The sequence below is a fragment of the Lactuca sativa genome, chromosome 5 (genome assembly GCF_002870075.4).
Source record: "Lactuca sativa cultivar Salinas chromosome 5, Lsat_Salinas_v11, whole genome shotgun sequence".
Taxonomy (NCBI): Eukaryota; Viridiplantae; Streptophyta; class Magnoliopsida; order Asterales; family Asteraceae; genus Lactuca; species Lactuca sativa.
In genome coordinates, this window is record NC_056627.2 from 321,164,468 (window position 1) to 321,183,246 (window position 18,779).

General features: G+C 33.5%; 3 protein-coding genes and 1 long non-coding RNA gene across 10 annotated transcripts; 2 read left to right on the forward strand and 2 right to left on the reverse strand.

The window, feature by feature from the left end:
* Nucleotides 1-3,764: 3,764 nt before the first annotated feature.
* LOC111889397 (serine carboxypeptidase-like 45) lies at nt 3,765-6,518 on the forward strand. The gene is made up of 10 exons (XM_023885543.3): nt 3,765-4,098; nt 4,183-4,284; nt 4,665-4,760; nt 4,870-4,962; nt 5,060-5,130; nt 5,210-5,494; nt 5,576-5,703; nt 5,793-5,885; nt 5,972-6,089; nt 6,186-6,518. The coding sequence occupies exons 1-10, from the start codon at nt 3,846-3,848 to the stop codon at nt 6,381-6,383; spliced, it is 1,437 nt and encodes a 478-aa protein (XP_023741311.1). The 5' UTR covers nt 3,765-3,845; the 3' UTR covers nt 6,384-6,518.
* A 2,501-nt stretch (nt 6,519-9,019) lies between these two features.
* LOC111889435 (glycosyl hydrolase 5 family protein) lies at nt 9,020-11,734 on the forward strand. Its single transcript, XM_023885582.3, has 4 exons — nt 9,020-9,034; nt 9,173-9,745; nt 9,825-10,422; nt 11,094-11,734. The coding sequence occupies exons 1-4, from the start codon at nt 9,020-9,022 to the stop codon at nt 11,531-11,533; spliced, it is 1,626 nt and encodes a 541-aa protein (XP_023741350.2). The 3' UTR covers nt 11,534-11,734.
* Nucleotides 11,735-11,799: 65 nt separating this feature from the next.
* Nucleotides 11,800-13,766, reverse strand: LOC111889437 (10 kDa chaperonin, mitochondrial). The gene is made up of 3 exons (XM_023885584.3): nt 13,048-13,766; nt 12,420-12,559; nt 11,800-12,097 (listed from the first exon to the last, which is right to left on the reverse strand). The coding sequence occupies exons 1-3, from the start codon at nt 13,150-13,152 to the stop codon at nt 12,049-12,051; spliced, it is 294 nt and encodes a 97-aa protein (XP_023741352.1). The 5' UTR covers nt 13,153-13,766; the 3' UTR covers nt 11,800-12,048.
* Nucleotides 13,767-14,215: 449 nt separating this feature from the next.
* On the reverse strand, nt 14,216-16,008 carry LOC111889438 (uncharacterized). Of its 7 annotated transcripts, XR_006183438.2 has the most exons (8): nt 15,633-16,007; nt 15,405-15,543; nt 15,086-15,328; nt 14,913-14,990; nt 14,723-14,803; nt 14,562-14,617; nt 14,379-14,449; nt 14,216-14,293 (listed from the first exon to the last, which is right to left on the reverse strand). It is a non-coding gene; the product is annotated as an uncharacterized LOC111889438 (long non-coding RNA). The 7 variants fall into 7 exon arrangements; XR_008223440.1 differs by having other exon boundaries at nt 15,091-15,328; nt 15,405-16,008; XR_002849536.3 differs by having other exon boundaries at nt 15,086-15,295; nt 15,405-16,005.
* Between the last annotated feature and the right edge of the window lie 2,771 nt (nt 16,009-18,779).

The following is an 18,779-nucleotide window of genomic DNA, read 5'->3' on the forward strand; positions in this document are numbered from 1 at the left end:
TGAATGTAAGTTCTGTTTATGCTTATGTTTCTGTATTGACGATGACATCCCAAATGTTTTAAAATGAATAAAAACACTTTTCTTCGGAAATGCTTTGATAACGTATTTATCATGTTTTACTGGGAACAAATTCTGCAACATTTTTATCAAAAGAAGTACTCTGATTTTTATAAAGCATAAACAAAAATCGGTCTTTTCTGGCCGTGAAAATGGGGATGTCACACTCCATTTGCTACATTTTCTGGTAATCAAGTCTCTAACTTGATCATTCTTCACTTAGATCTATTCGCTTCCATATTGTGAAGGTTTTGGTTCAAGAACCTTGGTCCTTGGATTGGCACGTCCCAAGTGACTTATATCTCAGATCTAGGGTCTAGGAAGGGTTCCATGGCATAAAGGTGCAAACTTTATGACCATGGAAGCCCCATGCAAGCTTGTATGCAAGAACATGGCCTTTTTAGCCCTAAAAGACCATTCATGGAAGGAAATCTTGGGACTTTACGTGTCCAACAGATAATAAAAGCCTAGATCTAGTATAATGTGTCTTTGTTTAGGGTGTTATGGCTTGTGGACCAGGATTTATGTCTTAAAGAAGTTAGGGTTTAGGTTAAACCCATTTAGAAGGACTAAGGACATGTAAAGTTGGAAACTTTACCCTTAAGAGTGTATTCCCAGTATGTAGATGAAGTTTGGAGCATAGATCTGAAAGGTAGGAGCTTAAGCCATTGGGATGGCTCAATCAGACAGGGGAACTCAACGAGTCCATGGAGGGACTCGACGAGTTGAAGCGGGTTGTACTAATTATTATGACAAGAAGAACTCGACAAGTCTGTGAAGGGACTCGACGAGTTGACTCAGTCGACCACGAGTTTAAGCATTACAGGGACTCGCCGAGTTGGGAGATAACTCGATGAGTTGGGTTGACCGGGAGCTGACCTTGACTTTGACTGGGACTGGGACGTTGACTTTGACTAGGGGTAAAATGGTCATTTTACCCTAAGGAGGATTATCATATTTTGATTAAGTGTTATTATGGTGTTGATAGCCGGAGAGTCACTAGAGCAGCAGACAGGGATTCCTCACTCGAGTTTTCAGCAGTTAGTCTTGTGAGGTGAGTTTCCTTAGTAGGAACGAGTCTAAGGCGCCAAGGTTGGCCCGTAGCATGATATGTTTGTAGCTAAGTGTGGGCGAGGCCCGTATCTCATAGTATCCGAGTGTGGGCGAGGCCCGTATCTCGTAGCTAAGTTTGATTATGTATGTCTGATTATTAGATTTAGTTATACTTGTTGTCTTTGTGATACTTGTATGTTCGTTTAGTACCTGAGTGTGGGCGGGGCCCGTATCTCATAGCAGTGAGAGTGGGTGGGGTTCGTATCTCATAGCAACTGAGTGTGGGCAGGGCCCATATCTCATAGTAGCCGAGTGTGGGCGGGGCCCATATTATTAAGTAGCTAAGTGTGGGCGGGGGCCCGTATCTCCCAGTCAACGGAGTGTGGGCGGGGCCCGTATCTCCCAGTCAGCGGAGTGTGGGCGGGGCCCGTATCTCCATGAGTGTGGGTGGGGCCCGTATCTCTTAGTTGCATATTATATGTGTATGGTATGTGGTAATTTGGGGAGACTCACTAAGCTTCGTGCTTACGATTTTCAGTTTTGGTTTCAGGTGCTTCCATTAGCAAAGGGAATGGCTCGGGATGATCGCATGGCACCCACCAAAGTTTCAGCCTGGTATTGTTTTAGACTCTGATATTTTCTCATATGATTTCGACACAGTATTTGACATGATGTTTTGAGATACATGGTTTTGATTTTCTTTATGATGATGGATGATTTATGGTTTTAATGATGATTTTAAAAACAAAATTTTTGGGTTGTAGTTTTTAGGATGTTTCACCTTTGCCAACGCGGAGTCACTGGTATGACGGTTAAGGAGCAGAACTACACCTCAATCTCTTCTCCTAGAGATAACACCCCAACAAACGTAGAACCAATCAGAGAGTTCCACTTGTCCATCTGACGACAATTATGATGATAATAATATCAAATATTCCCCTCTAGCTAATGAGGGGACGAAGCAAAAAGACGTGACAGGAGATCCTTCAATACGGATCCGCCACGTCGCACCTCACGGGGGAATGCGCAACAGAATTAGTTACGAGGCACACGCCTCACAACCAGGTATAAACTGTATAATACGTAAGTCTTAATACATTCATAGAAACATGTTCAAACTAAAACATTAATACAAACACCAAACGACAAACGTTTTGCATAGGTCAAATGGTCAATGACATCATATCCTGGTGTATAAACTGTATAATACTTAAGTCTCAATACATTTAAAAATATATAATTTTTTAATTAAAATTCTAAACGGGTTGGTGGGTCAACCTGTATATTTTTTTAGAAACTCATATATGACATGTTTAATAAACGGGTCGACGGGTTGGCGGGTTGAAAAACTTAACCCAAACCCGTTTATTTTGTGTCGTGTCGCGGGTCGTGTCGATAATTACCAGACCTATAATTTAGAGTTTGTAGATGATTTTACACCATCATTTTCTTGTTTTAGTATTATATTCGATGAGTTATAATCCTTCAAAGATGAGATATCAAAGCAGAAATATTTTAGTTTTTCAACAAGAAATTTAAACCTTGTATTCTATGAAATTCTTTAAACAAACATATCTCATTCGATTTAGGTCGGATTGGCATGCGGTTCTCTCCAACGTGTAATTTAAATTTTGTATATGATTTTAGACTATAATTTTATTGTTTTCGTGTTATATTAAATGATTTACAATTCTTCAAAGCTGAAATATTTCAAGCTTTCAGCAAAAAAAAATTAAACTTTTATATTATGTGAAATTATTTAAACAAGCATATCTCATTTGTTTTAAGTCGGATTGACATGCGATTTTTTCCAACGTGTAATTTAGAGTTTGTAGATGATTTTAGACAATAATTGTATGGCTTTCGATGTTATATTGAATGAGTTAAGATATCAAAGGTGGAATACTTTCGTTTTTCAGCAAGAAATTTAAACTTTTTATCATGTGAAATTTTTTAAACAAACATATATCATTCGCTTTAGTTGAATTGATATGCGGTTTTTTCAAACATGTAATTTAAAATTTGTAGATAATTTTAGATTATAGTTTTGTTGTTTTCGGTGTTATATTTAATGGGTTACAATCTTTCAAACAAATGGTATGAAGTATAAACAATTAAAGTTTGACCGGTCCAAAGGACATAAGAAAATGTATTCATTTTTACAAGTTGTACTGTATCAAACCTAAAAAAATATTTATTTTAACGAGTTGTAACGCATCAAAATCAATAACATATTCATTTTAACGAATTGTATCAAACCCAAAAACGTGTTTTAACAAGTTGTATTGTATACATGTAAAGTTGTATTAATCCAAACGGGTATAACAACTGGAAAACTCGTACCTAAACCTGGACCTGTAAATATCATCTAATCCGGTCCATGATTCACAATATTCTCTGAAACCGGTACGATCCAATACTCACCCGTTACATAGAACTTTTAAAAACCATGAAAAAAGTGTCTATCAATTTTTAAATAATTGGACTTAAACCTTAGATAAACCAATTGGACCAAAACTAAATTTTCAAAATGTTAAATTTGCTTGGTTCCCGTGTATTGGAAGGATGGTCCAGCCTTTTAAAGGAAATTCTTTGTCCAAAAGTAAAAAAGAAAAAACAAAGGTCTCATGGAATTCAAAACTCGTAAAGCATCCAATATTGACGATTGTACGTCATATCAGATTTATTTAAGTTGACCTTGTCAAAGCGGCTATAATTCTCTCACTGTCAAAATCATGTCTGAGCCATGGATACTCTCTGCAAAGTTACTGTTTGGGATCATTTTAATGCACACATGTCTCAACGGCGTTAATTCCATACCAGTCGCCGATGAGGTAGTGAAATTACCAGGCCAACCGCCGGTGACATTCAAGCAGTTTGCAGGCTACATCTCCCTCGATGAAGCAAAACCGAGATCTTTGTTTTACTACTTTGTTGAAGCTGAATCCAATTCATCTTCCAAACCGCTTGTGCTTTGGTTAAATGGAGGTAATTCACGCTATATTAATTTCTTCACTCCAAACCTTATGCATAACGATAACGCGTGAAGCTTTTGGTTTCAATTTTTTGCAGGACCTGGTTGTTCGTCTGTTGGAGAAGGGGCTTTTGTCGAGCATGGTCCTTTTAAACCAAGTGGTAGTGTTTTGGTTAAAAATGAGTATAGCTGGAATAAAGGTATACAGAATCTGCATTTAAGTTGAGAGAATTCTGCAATAACTGTGTATTTAATGTTGAGAGTATTAATTGCAGCATTAAATGAAGTTATAGATTTGCCCTAAAACATTGATTGATAATCATGATGATTCGTATATCATAATGAATCTCTCATGATCGATTACCAATGGCCTGCAACAACTACGCTTTCCATGTATTTGAATTATTACTATCAATTTGTGTCAAATTGGGCAAATTATGTCATGAATGGCTGAGGATGGATCAATTAACAAATTTTCTGTGTTTTATAAACGTCCATGGATATCTTAGATGAAAGCTTTTATTAATTATACATATTTTGAGGAAATAATTTTGGGAATTCCTTGATGTTTTTTTTACAGAGGCAAATATGTTGTACTTGGAATCACCAGCAGGAGTAGGATTCTCTTATTCTGTTGATAAGTCCTTTTATTTATCAGTGAATGATGTTATTACAGGTTCTTAATTTACTTCTTTTCAAGAGTGTACACATATGATTCTATAATACTTTATATATGACTATGAACATTGAACAAACTGTTTCTAATGCTTATTTCATCATTTCAGCTCGCGACAATCTCAATTTTCTAGAGAAATGGTTTGAAAACTTTCCAGAGTACAAGAATAGAGACTTTTACATCACAGGCGAAAGTTATGCAGGTAAAAATATATGTAAGAGCTTTAAAAAGCTTTTCAAATCAGAATAACTGTCTTAACTCTTAACTCTTAACACCTCATTGTCTAATGTCTACTACAGGACACTATGTTCCTCAACTTGCAAATCTCATACTTAAGTCGAAAGCCAAGATCAATCTCAAGGGAATCGCAGTGAGTAAAATAAATCCAAGGGTAAAATAGTCATGTAGTCTCGTTCAGACCGTTAACGAGCTTATCATTTGTTGTGTAGATCGGTAACCCACTATTGGAATTTAATACGGATTTTAATTCAAGAGGGGAGTATCTCTGGTCTCATGGTTTAATATCGGACGCTACATATGACTTATTCAATAAAGTTTGTAACTACTCAACCATAAGAAGACAAGCCCAATACAAGTCTATGACCCCAAAATGCTCTCAAGTCTCAAATCAAGCTTCAAGAGAAGTCGGTCGATTCATTAACTCTTATGACATCACTCTCGACGTTTGTTTATCAAATGTTTTCTCCCAATCACAAGTTCTCCTCAATAACTTCGTAAGCTTAACCAACTTTTTCTCTCTCTCATCTGTGTAAAAGACATAAATACCCTCCTGACTGCTGTTATATACATGACAGCAAGGCACGGAGACAAAGATAGATGTTTGTGTGGAGGATGAAACGATCGAGTACTTGAACCGAAAAGATGTTCAAACCGCTTTACATGCTCGGCTCATGGGTGTCAGCCAGTGGGGCCCGTGTAGCGAGTAATACACGGATCTCGAGTTTATAAATTAATTAAAAAGTCCGTGTTAATTATATATTAATGATATTATTAATTTTTTGTAAATAACAGGGTTTTGAACTATGACATGCACAATTTAGAGATACCAATGAGTCCTGTGTTGACTTCCCTACTTAAGTCTGGCATTAGGGTTTTTGTTTACAGGCGAGTAAATATATTTATTTTTTATTTTTTTAAAGATACGAAAATATTAATTTTCACTGCTATAATTTTTTCATTAATTCTTTCAGTGGTGATCAAGATTCGGTCTTACCTTTAACCGGGACCCGATCAGTGGTGAACAGTTTGGCTAAGGAATTACGGTTGAATACAACTTTGCCTTATAGGGCATGGTTTAATGGCAACCAGGTTAGTTTAATACTTTAATTCCAACTTTTTTTTATAAATTTGTTTACATTTATTTATTTCTATAAGGTTTTTTTTTTTTTTTTTTTTTAATTGTAGGTTGGTGGATGGATACAAGTATATGGTGATGTTTTATCTTTTGCAACGATAAGAGGGGCAGCGCATGAAGCTCCATTTTCTCAACCGGAGCGATCACTTGCTTTGTTCAAAGGGTTTTTGGGTGGAAAACCGTTGCCACAAGCAAATGAAATCAATAAAAAGGATGATCGTGTTAATACAGTAAACCGTGTATTGTGAAAATAGGGTAATGAAAACCAGTTTCACATGTCTCTTTGACCCTTTGGGTTTTAAGGAATAATTAAATAAAGTGTAACAAATGTTTTGTGTCATGCGTCTTGAATGAGGCTTAATGGAAGTTTGTTTGTCGGGTAATTTGAGGAACTTCGGAGACATGAACCTTTCGTTTTCGGGGATTTGAGTGGTTGAGAACAAATCTGATAGGAGCTCCGAAAGGATGGATTTCATATCGATTTTTATGTGTCCGTAACTACTTGTTATTATTGATGATATTTTACTTATTTATAATACTTAAGTTATTATTGAGATAGTAATTTGACATTTGATAGATAACATAAGTATCAAAATATATATTTAGACAAAATAAAATTTTAATTTTATTTAATAAGATGAACTTTTAGAATAGTTTAGATATTATATTGTAAATATAAAAAACATACGTTACATTTAAATATGGATAAACTGTAAGCATAGTTTATAAATCGTCATTTTTTTAAATATTCAAAGTCATATAATTACTAATTTCATTGGTGTTATATTTCTTACCATGTAATTATTTGTTTGAATTCATATTATTGTGGGCGATAGTCTTCAACTAGGGGGATCCGGAGTCTCTAGTAATTGATTTTTTCCACCACTCACTAACTACTATATAAATTTTAAAAGCGACATGACAAGCCATCGATATTAGTCTAGCCTTAGCCTTAAGAATCTTATCATGAACACTTAGAATTCCTAAAATACTTATTGACATTTTGGATGAGTGTTGTGATGTTATTTATATAGATAACCCCCATCGGAAAAGAAATAAGAGTTTAGGTTATTTTTGGTCATTCAACTTTTGATTTTGTATTTATTTGGTCACTTAACTCTTCTTAAGTTTTAAAAGGTCATCAAACTTTTGACTTTGTGCTCATTTAGTCACTTAACTTTTGGATTTGTGCTCATTTAGTCACTAAACTTTAAAAAAAAAAAGTTTAGTGACTAGCACAATTTTAAAAGTTAAGTGATTAAATGAGCACAAATTCAAAAGTTAAATGGTCAAATCAAAAGTTAAGTGACTAATATGAGCATAAACCCAAAAGTTTGATGAACTTTTAAAACTTAAAAATAATTAAGCGATAAAATGAGCACAAAACCAAAAATTAAATGACCTAAACCCTAGAAATAAACTTGAAACACACACACCCAAATGAATTATGGAATTTTATTGGAAGAGAAAATGATAAAGTGTTAGTCAAGAGATTTTCAATATTATTATATTTATGATTATCATAAACGTTAGTAATAATAATAATAATAATAATAATAATAATAATAATAATAATAATTTTTAAATCAAAATGGTTTTTCCGATACCAAATTTGGTAGTTTTATTAAATTATGTATAGGACTTAATGGTTTTTTGAAAAAATAATGTGTGATATTTTGGTAGTTTTATTAAATTATATACAGAACTTAATGGTTATTGAAAAAAATAATGTTTGATATTTAATGGTGATATGCTAATATAGTATATGAACAATGATTTTTTTTTTAAATATTTATAAATGTCAACTATTTTTCTGCAAAAAAAATTAAAATAATAAATTTTCAAATAAAATATTTAAAATATAATGGTTTTTCTGAAATTTTCTCTATTTCAAACGTTATTAATTATTCACAACAAGTCATATAATTAGTAATTTTATTAGTGTTATTTGTATAAGATTATGTAGTTTTATTTTTAATATTTTGTTTATATATTTTTTTTCATGATATATATACTCAGTTTTGCATAATTTTCTATTTTACTTATGATGGAACTTTACAATATAAGGCTGTTATTTTGTAATAATCAAAAGTTAAAATATATAATTTAAAAATCTACATAGCATTGAATAGTAAATATAGGATGGTTAATTAAAAATGAGTTGTTTTGTAATTAAATTAAAGAAAATAGAAAAATATAAAGTTTCTATTATTTAATTTTTTTAAAATTTAAAATATTTTTGTTTAAATTGGATTATGAGTTTTTTGTGGTTAAAGCTATTTTTCCAAAACAATTCAAAGTGTTTGTGGTTAAATTATATGAAAAATATCAGTCAAACAAAATATATATATATATATATATATATATATATATATATATATATATATATATATATATATATATATATATATATATTACAGTATTTTTTTTTTTAAATTTAAAGTTATCAGAAAACTGTTATATCCGGTTGCAATGAATTTTTTAATAAATCAAAATCTCACAGTTAAATAATAAAAATACCATGGATAAACCAAAAAAATTATTAAATTGAAACGATTTTATGAATTTTGACCTACAAAATAAGAAGAGTAAATTACTTTAAATCGCAACGATCATTCCTATAATTTACTCATATAAGAATGATCTAAATTTTTACTAGAGGAACATAATGAAATGACATGATATTTATGTGTCATTCTAAAAGGGAAATTTCACAAATCCTAACGTCTTTTTTTTTTAAGTTCTCCCCCTATCTTTGTAAATTTTACTAGCTTGGTCGTCATCTATCACCATAATGAATTCATAAGCAAATCAAATTTAAAACGCTCAACTTTTATGAACAAAATCGAGTAAAACCTAATTCAAACCCAAATTTCGGATGATGATGTGGACAAAGTTGGTTTAAACCAAACCTAAACAGCACAATATATGGGTTTGCTCTTTATGTGAATTATACATGCATTGCTTCTTGTTAGTGGTCCCACTTTAACTATATAATCTCAATTCTCAAAATAATGTTGTAACAAGTTCATAAAAGAAAACCATGAAAACTATAATTTTTTCTTTTGTATTACTTTTTTCCCTAGTAACAATTTCTCATTCCCTACCTTTGACAACACAATCAAAATGGGTCATTGATGAGTTGAACGGTGAACGAGTCAAGTTCAAGTGTGTGAACTGGCCTTCTCACCTACAACCCATGTTAGTAGAGGGGCTTGACAAGAAGCCAATAGGTTTCATTGTAAACCAGGTCGCTTTCTTTGGGTTCAATTGTGTTCGACTCACTTGGGCTACCAATATGTTTACACGTTATAGCAACAAAACCGTTGTACAAACTTTTCGTGATTTAAGCCTTACAAATGCAATTAAAGGCCTTGAGATAAATAATCCTCAATTTTTACCTCTCACGGTGGTTGATGCTTTTTCGTTAGTGATAGGTGTGATTCAGTCTTATGGAGTCATGGTGATACTTGACAATCACGTGAGTGAACCAATGTGGTGTTGTTCCAACAATGATGGAAATGGATTTTTTGGAGATAAGTATTTTGATCCGGACGAATGGTTAGAAGGTTTATCTATCGTGGGAAAACGTTATAGAAATACTCCTATGGTAAGTACTAAATCGGATATGGTCCAATAGTTTGTTTTTTTTTTTTTTTTTTTTAATTTTAAGAACTTAAAATTTGTAGGTTGTGGCTATGAGTTTACGGAATGAGCTACGTGGGCCTCGCCAAAATGCGAATGATTGGTATCAGTGGGTTCGCAGAGGTGCTAGTACTATCCACAAAGTTAACCCTAATGTGTTGGTTCTTATCTCTGGTTTAAACTATGACCTCGATTTCAGTCCATTAAAATCTGAGCCTTTAGGACTAGATCGTGCGTTACCAAACAAAATAGTATACGAAACACACAGATACTCGTTTACAGAGGGACAAAGGTGGCTACGTCAACCACTAAACCAAATGTGTAGTAATGTTATTCGTGATATAAATAATAGAGCAACGTTTTTAACAACAGGGTCAGATCCTGCCCCGTTGTTTATTTCCGAGTTTGGCGTGAACTTAATGGGTACGCGCCAAAGTGACAATGTTTTTTTGCCTTGTTACATGGCTTTTTTGGCTGAAATGGACTTGGATTGGGCTGTATGGGCTTTGCAAGGAAGCTACTACCTTAGACAAGGGGTCCAAAATATGGATGAACAATATGGACTCCTTAATAACGATTGGGAGGGGCTACGAAACCCTGATTTTAACGCGAAGTTGTTCCTCCTGCGTCAAACTCTTCAAGGTACGTTTTGAATAAGATTTTTTTTATGGCTTTAATAAGAGTTAATATAAGAAATTGATTTATATATTATTAATGTTGTATCTTTATTTTTGTTATAATTTTGTATATCTATAAATATCTAATTACAACAAAGTTATTTAAATATAAACATATTAAATAAAAAGAATTTGTAGATTTTTTAAAATATAGTTCATATTAAGAGAACAGAAATTTATATAATTAAATAATAGAGAATTGTAAATAGAATCTAAGAGGGAGAAAATTATAGTAGGAAGTCATGTATTTAGCTTTTTGACTAATTAATAGTTCTCTTGAACTTTACTTCAATAATTATATTCCCTTCGTCCCAATATTATTGTTCACGGACAAAAAACACGCAGATTAAAAAAAATATTAATTACCACTAACTTTATTTAATAAAATGACAGTTTTGTCCTTACTTTGCATTTAATATTTCATTAAATGCTTAGTTGGTTAAATAATAATGAGGGAATATTTTCGTAAAAATGTTATTTATTTTTAGAACTGGACTATTATTTTGGGACAAAAAAAAAAATTAACTATAATTTTGAGACGGAGGGAGTATAATTCAAGATCAAGGTCTAACCATTTAACCATGGTTGAACTGATAACATGTCTGATTGTTAATTTTTACAAATTTTTTCATGTAGTTCCACAATGGAGATCGAGCAACTACACATTCTTGTTCCACCCAATGACTGGACGTTGTATACGATCCGATTACAAGGACCAGCTTTTTGCAGATGAATGCCTTTGGTTGAACGGGTGGAGTCACAGCGGTGATGGGACTCCGGTGCAACTCGCAAGCACTCCATTATGTATCACGGTGGCCGGAGACGGGCTTCCGGTGAAGCTAACAACGAATTGCAATGCAAAACAAAGCACGTGGCAATCGGTAAAAAACTCAAGGTTCCAAATCTCAAACAAAGATGAAAATGGTGTGGATCTTTGCCTGGATTTTGATCCAAAATATTCGTCGAGGATTGTGAGCAAGAAATGCATTTGTGTAGATGATAATGACTCTAGATGCCTTGCAAATCCCCAAAGTCAATGGTTTCAATTTGTTTCCACCAACAATAGATTTGTCTAACGTTATTTTACACACTAAAGTATGTTTTTCTATCGGTGTATTGGATAGGTGGTTAGATAATACCTACACTTTATTTTATTTATGGAATTAATATTAACTGTTATTCGCCGAATACTTCTATACAAATCCATAAATAAAAACTTTAGTTTCCAAGTTACGACTAGTTTTGCCTTTAAACCATTATTAACCACCTAAATGACCACAATTTTCAATATAATTAATAGATACATTTTTAAGTGAGATGACTTATTTGTAAAATAGTAGAATGATTAAGTTAACAAATGACATTAATAGGACATTATTTAGCTGATAGCTGATTAAGTAACAGTGTTTGATAAAAACTAATTAATAAGCTAAATGCCAAATACAAAGGGGATTTTTTTTTTTTTAAATAACAACTGCAAACTAAATTTGTGTATCCGGATTCTCCAAATCCCCAATTTTGGGACCCATCTCACTCGTACATTTCCAAATGACAAAATCTCTTAAATGTTCTCATGAATTATAGAGCCAAACTAATCGTGCAAAGTTCCCAAGATATCATGATCGTCATACAAATGATACCTGAAATTAATACAAGTAATTTACCACATATTATATTATGCAACTTAAAAATAAAAATCCATCAATTGAATGTTTGATGGAGTAAGATGATGTATTTAACAATTTTTTGGCCCTCTATATGGATAGACATCTATAAACTTTTATCTACATCATGAACAAAAAATATGCATTTCTTATTACCTACTAATCTACTATGAGTTATGACAAATACATGCACAAGCTCTATGTCTTGCAATCTAAACCCTAAACCCTAATTAGAAACAAGTATAGATCAAGATATGCAAGGTTGTAATGTTTCAGATTGTAAGAAACTAATACTTACTTCTTATCATCAAGTTTCACTTCTGTTCCTCCATACTCTGCTAGTAAAACAGTGTCACCTTCTTTCACACAGAGAGGCAACAACTTCCCTTCTGCATCACGTGATCCAGGGCCCACAGCAATAACTTTACCAGAGTTTAGCTGATTCAACAATCCATAATCAGTTTACTAATTGAAATCCAAGGAATCTAATTCGGGAGCTAGTAAATTTAACTAAAAGATAGATGACAGAGATTTCACAGAGACAAATTTCAATCTTAGTGGCGTCCTAATAAGGTGATGATCCAGGGATCAAGAAGAAGGTAAAAGGCCCGGAGATTTCTGTAAATTTTCCGCTTACTTTGAAAGTGAATAAAATCAAGTAGGTAACATGAGGGTTCCAATGATTGATTGTAATCTTCTAACGAAGTAAATGAGCGCAGATTGACATCTAGGATGCAATTACATAATAAAGGAATAATATGCATGTGCAGAGGAAGAATGAACACATAAAACAGGTGTAGGTTTCACTTATTGGTGTAATTTGAAATCGCATTAAAATACATGAATCTTCATACATTTTCAGGGCCATGGCCCATGTATGTGCACACGGGATCTAGATCTAAAAAATAAAGGGTGGAAATGGTAACCTTGGAGGATGCTTCTGGAAGCAGAATACCGGCGCTGGTCTTTGATGGAGGGATTATTTTCTCAACCAGAACACGGTTAAAACAAGGAATTAAACGCTTCGCCATTTTCGATCGAAGAACAAGAAGCTGAAAACAAACCAGAGTCCAGAAACGGAGAAAGAAGACTGGGGTTTTGGAAACGAAAGGGTTTGGACTTTCTAACCTAGAAATAGTGAAGTTTGAAATTTGTACCCTTGTAATATTGTCTAGTTACAAATGCGTCCCTACACTATAGGAAATTTTAGAAAAATCCATCATATTTGTAATTCGAGGGGTTAATATTTAACTAGATGGAAACCCATGCTTTGCATGGGGAAGAGGATGTTATTGTTGTATTTAGCCCAAGGATGAGCTAAATGCAGGAAATGGAAAGCTACTTTTTTTATAATTTTTTTTTATTTTTAAGTGTAATATGTAGAACAAAACTGTTTGAAACTGAAAAAAAAAATTTGTCAGCTGTTCATCATACATTAACTAAGATTTCAGAACAAAAATTCTCACGTTTTCTCTTATGTTAGCCACTATTTCACCAAGACACTCAACAATTAATTCGGTTAAAAAAATCCAAAGGCTTAGTTATCATGTTTTGTAATATTAATAGTTTTTAATGAATATAAATCATTCATATATACATACAATTTCATAGATTTGTAACACAAATGGATTTCGATTCAAAACAAACATCTAAAATGACAATAATAATCAAGAAAAAAAAAGAAATCAGTGTATAGGAAAAAAGAAAAGAACCATGGTAGGAAATGTTTAGCCTTCTAATGGAGACCAGTTTAAGGATGGGCGTAAATCCTTACAAAATGCATCATAAATCCTCCCTTGTCGAGTAGGAGGTATTGGCAACTCAATCTACACACAATAATTTACAAATTTATAACAATAAATAATAATTTATAAGATGAAAGTAATAAACTAATAAAAAAATGATAAAATTTCATTACCTGAACCTCATCACCACTCAATATTTTGATGATCCTTGCTGACCAATAACAATCATCTTTACACCAATCTACCAAATCCCCAACTTTCCATTCACCATCAATCACAACACATACTTCTGTAATCGAATTGACAGTTGGCATTTCATTTTTGAGATACATTTTAGGATATGGAGGTCGCACCATTAATTGTTTCTTTATCTGCTTTGACTTCCTTCCATAATGAGGCAATTCGTATATCGTTGTCCATTCAATAGCTGCAAATTGATTGAAAGTGGTGATTTTAGAACAAATGAAAAGATTGTGATTAGTGATTCATATATAGCAGGTTAGTCAACTCACCTTCCTCTGGAAAGTCAAAAAAAAGCTAATTATATCTGCTTTATTATGGAAGGAAGATGAAAGTTTCCGGGCTGCAATATACACACATGGTATTAATATTTGATATATGTAAATAATTATACTTATGTTAAGATATAAAAACTTCTAATATATTTTAGTCGAAGATGAATATCCAGAGGGTACTTTTTGATCCGGGAAAAAAGGGTGTCTGAAGTCTAGGTTGATGTTGGGAATTTGACCTAATTATTAGGACAAAGAAATTGTTACAATAGCTATAAATAAAGATCATAAGCTCGTAATGAGTATATATAAACGTTAATAAAGCATTTCAGCAAGATATGTACCTTTTTTCATTCTTTAAGTCAATTAAGAAACATAGTTCAATAAAACAATGTGCTTCTACCGTGGGGCCGGAAACAACTTATCTACAAAGAAAGACATTCGATTAAATAGATGCTTTATTGTGAAGTTCAATGGAAAAATCAGTATATTCTATTTATTCCAGATATAGATTTTTTTGGGTAAAACATTTACCTGGGCATTCCAGCAAACATGTGGTGGGCATAGATAGAAAGATACACATGCACAAAGAAAAATGGTTTTTTCCCGATCCTGTTAATTGTCATCCACATTCGAACACATTTTTCAAAAACCTAGAGAAAAAGAGTAGTGATGAACATCTGTTTAAGAAAGAGAGATAAAGATACCTTACTTATTAGCCGACAACACCTTCTTCATTAGAGCTGATACCTTCGTCATTAGGCTGACGATGCTGAGAGTGGTGGTGGCAGTGGAGGTCGATCTAAACCGCATCAGAATCAACAATGGGTTGTAGCCGGAAACCTCCAGACACAACCAACGTCGGTTATAAACCCAACACCACATCAATTGTCGAACTGCACCAACAATTTAGAGCCCTGAGATTGGAGCTGGGTAAAATCAAAACTAACCTAACATTAAACATAAAGAAGAGTATTAACTGATGATGAAAACTTATTTATAATTAATTGAAGGGTGAATATGTACCTAAGTTTTTAGGAACATATATTGTTTGGTTGAAGAAGATGCAATGGTGGCCGCAGTTGGATGCTGCTTCTCATATGCCAGAGTATGTGAGAAACTATAAATCAAGGGTCAGATAAGAAAAGAAAATCCCCAATTTGATCTATCATTCAAAAAAATCGAAAACTTCAAAATCAGAATTGCATCTTCCATAATTGACCTATAGAGCGAGAGTTAGGGCATGAGAAAAACCAGAAAACGCAAGATCAATGAGTCGCAGACAATAGAATAGGAATTGCAGTGATGGCGGCTGTTGCTCCTCTTGCTCGTCGTTGATGGTGATAAAAAAACTGATCAAAAATCAAGGCTGCACTCTCCGGAACTTGTGGGGGTGGTGAGCATCGTTGACGAAGTAAACCCCATGAACAGTGGTGAAAAAGCAGATTGTTGGTGGTGGTGAACGATGGCCGCCCATAGGGTGATGGCGGTGAGGTTTCACTGAGAAGAAGAATGAAGAAGCGATGGATGAGAATCGGTGAGTAGAGAAGAGAGAATGTCGAATGGAAAACACGTAGACAATGGATATCCCAACGCGACCACGTGTACAGGAGGGCTCTCAAACCAAAGCGGTGACATTGAGCAGGAAGGGTCAAATTGCAATTTCAATGAACAACTGGACCAATTGTGACATACAGCAAATATGTGGACCAAACATGTTAAAAAGTCACCAACTTTACTGTAGCTAAGGCCACATAATTTTAATATATAGTATAATAACTCTTTTAATTTTTCACCACATCACCACGTATGTTTCCGCCAACACCATTTTTCATGACCATAATCTTTTATCCCGTTATAAAACTCAAATAAAAACTACATATTTAGGAAAACCCAAAATTAGATCTAAAACTCCAAACAAAAATTAAGCCAAGATCAAAATTAACTATAAAAGTGCTAACACCATTTTTTACATATAGATCCAAAGCTCATACAATTACCTACGATATAAATAATGATGTGCTTAAAAGTTTCAATGATCATCACTAAAATTAACAAGTCACAAAACAAAGTAATAAGCATATTTTTGACACAATTACACTGTGATCAACATTTTACTTATTTGCTAGTTATTTTCCTTTCCATACCAAGTTGCTCCATGTAGGTATTTTCAATAAGCAAACTCAAATCACAGGCTTGGAAATCAGTTTCTATGAAAAATTCATAACAAAGCAAACACTACATGATATCCCATAAATATTAAATAATGTTGAGGTTTAGGAATTTTGGGTTGACTTGGTTAATCGGGGAAACTCATATCTAAATCTGGTTTAACCCACTAACCCTATTTTTAGATTTACTTTGTTAATAAATAAGTTTATTATGTTTAATATTATAAATATATAAGACTAGTCTCTAGTTGGCACGGTTTTATGGTCAAATAAAGAAAGGGTAAATGTCATCGTAACCCAACCAACTATCGGGTTTTGTTTTAAAAGGTCCTTAATATTATTTTTTTTGTAGTTTAGAGGCATAAAGTCAATTTTTACCTACTAAAAAGGGACCTTGACTTGTAATTGCCGGTTTCCTTCATGTTTTGACTTTTTTCACTAAAAAGAAAAATTAAATTAAAAATACACCTCATTATGTCACTCACGTCCTCACCCACCACAAACTTATGTTCATCTTCAAGAACACCCACCTTCCGTATTCTCAATCATAGACCTTTACAATCAAGTTTCACTCTCTGCTCGGTATCTTTGGTTAGAATTTCTTCTTCATTTTGATTTCCATGGATATACAAGTCGGTGAAGCAGCACAACAGCCCAACAAGGATGTTTATTTAGTTTCTTTTTCATTTCGATTTCATTGGTTTGAATCTCTTCTTCATTTTGAGTTCCATGGTTCTACAAGTTGGAGGGCATAAGTTTGAGCTACATGTGATTGTTGTGGGAGTTGGGAGGAAGATGAACAAAAGTGTAGTGTCACCAACTAAAATCGAAAATCAAAACCTGCATCGACTTGGCGCTTGTTCGTGGAAGGGGAAAAATAGTTAACCTGCATCAAAGATTAATACAAGTGCATATTTCACTTGTTTTTGTTTTTGTTCGTTGATAATCTTGCTTGGAAACCATCTGGAATCGTTTTGCCAAACCTAGAATTGTTTTTGTTCCAGATATCCGTGTTCTTACTTCCTTATCATCAATTGAAGAATGGGGTGAGAGGCACACACAACAACAAGAAATAGCCCTGTTCTTGACTCGAAGGGGAAGAGACCACCTAAACCCATGTATTTCGATTTCCAATTTATTTTGGGGCCTGCACATAGGATACACAGGTGGTTGAGAAAAGTTTGATTTATTTTGGGATTGTCCATGATAGATCGTTGTGTTCGGTTCACATTCACTAACAAAGGGAGGTGGTAGAGATGATGAGAGATCGAGAGTGAGTGATGACATTGGATGTTGATGGTAAGGCCTTCGGTGGTGGTCATTGGCGGAAAATAGTTGTGAATTAGGGCTTTTCATCGGCGCTGACTAGGTGACCATCGATGATGGTCAACGTACCTGCAAGGGAGTAAAGGGCAACGAAGGAGGTTTTGGTTCTTGCACTTATATAACTGCACTTCTAGAGCGACAATTTAACCGGAGGAAAAGAGTGACATCTTAACTGATGAAGGGGATGCGACATCTTACTTGATGAGGTGGATTTGTGATTTGATGACATGGCTTTTAATTTGTGTTGACTATGCTTCTAACTTGTGCTGACTAGGCTGTTAGCCGGTAGTAAGTCAAGGATTTCAAAAATAGTGACCTTTTAAAATTTAAAAGTGAAGTTTATACACCTACAATGCAAGAAAAAAAGATGAGGGACATTTAAAACAAAACCTGATAGTTGGTTGGGTTACAGTGACATTTACTCATAAAGAAAATAAGAAATGGAGGGACTATATGTGACTATGTGTGAAGTTGACAAAGTTTAGACACAAGCATGACTCCCTTTCACTTTCCTTAATTTGAGCGATTTTGAAGAGTGTAGAGGGTTAAAAAGATGATTTTGAAGATTAAGTTTAGGATTTAAGTTTATTTAAAGAGGTATTAATCATTAGTTATCTTCTTCATTTTATTCAACTATGGTTTGGATTTTTGTCCAATCAATGATATGTAACTAGGAGTTAGATTGAAATTATAGTTTACACTACAAGAAAAGAGGCCTTCTGTGACTAAATTATCAGAGACTGATTAATCAGTCTTGGATACAATGTATCTGAGACTGATTAATTAGTCTTAAATACTATCTAGGACTGATTTTAACATGTGAAACATTAGAGATTGACAAAATTTATTTGAGACTAAAATTCAGTCCGTAAGTTGTTTGCGTTGGTTTAGGTTTTGTGCGAAA

Coding starts and splice junctions, on each gene's coding strand:
- LOC111889435 (XM_023885582.3), top strand. Junction 9,746..9,824: donor GTTATAGAAATACTCCTATG/GTAAGTACTAAA, acceptor TAAAATTTGTAG/GTTGTGGCTATGAGTTTACG. Junction 10,423..11,093: donor CCTGCGTCAAACTCTTCAAG/GTACGTTTTGAA, acceptor TTTTTCATGTAG/TTCCACAATGGAGATCGAGC.
- LOC111889397 (XM_023885543.3), top strand. CDS start 3,846: ATGTCTGAGCCATGGATACTCTCTGCAAAGTTACTGTTTGGGATCATT. Junction 5,131..5,209: donor TCAATCTCAAGGGAATCGCA/GTGAGTAAAATA, acceptor TTTGTTGTGTAG/ATCGGTAACCCACTATTGGA. Junction 5,704..5,792: donor CAGTGGGGCCCGTGTAGCGA/GTAATACACGGA, acceptor TGTAAATAACAG/GGTTTTGAACTATGACATGC.
- LOC111889437 (XM_023885584.3), bottom strand. CDS start 13,152: ATGGCGAAGCGTTTAATTCCTTGTTTTAACCGTGTTCTGGTTGAGAAA. Junction 12,560..13,047: donor TTCCAGAAGCATCCTCCAAG/GTTACCATTTCC, acceptor TTGTTGAATCAG/CTAAACTCTGGTAAAGTTAT. Junction 12,098..12,419: donor GTGAAACTTGATGATAAGAA/GTAAGTATTAGT, acceptor TATTAATTTCAG/GTATCATTTGTATGACGATC.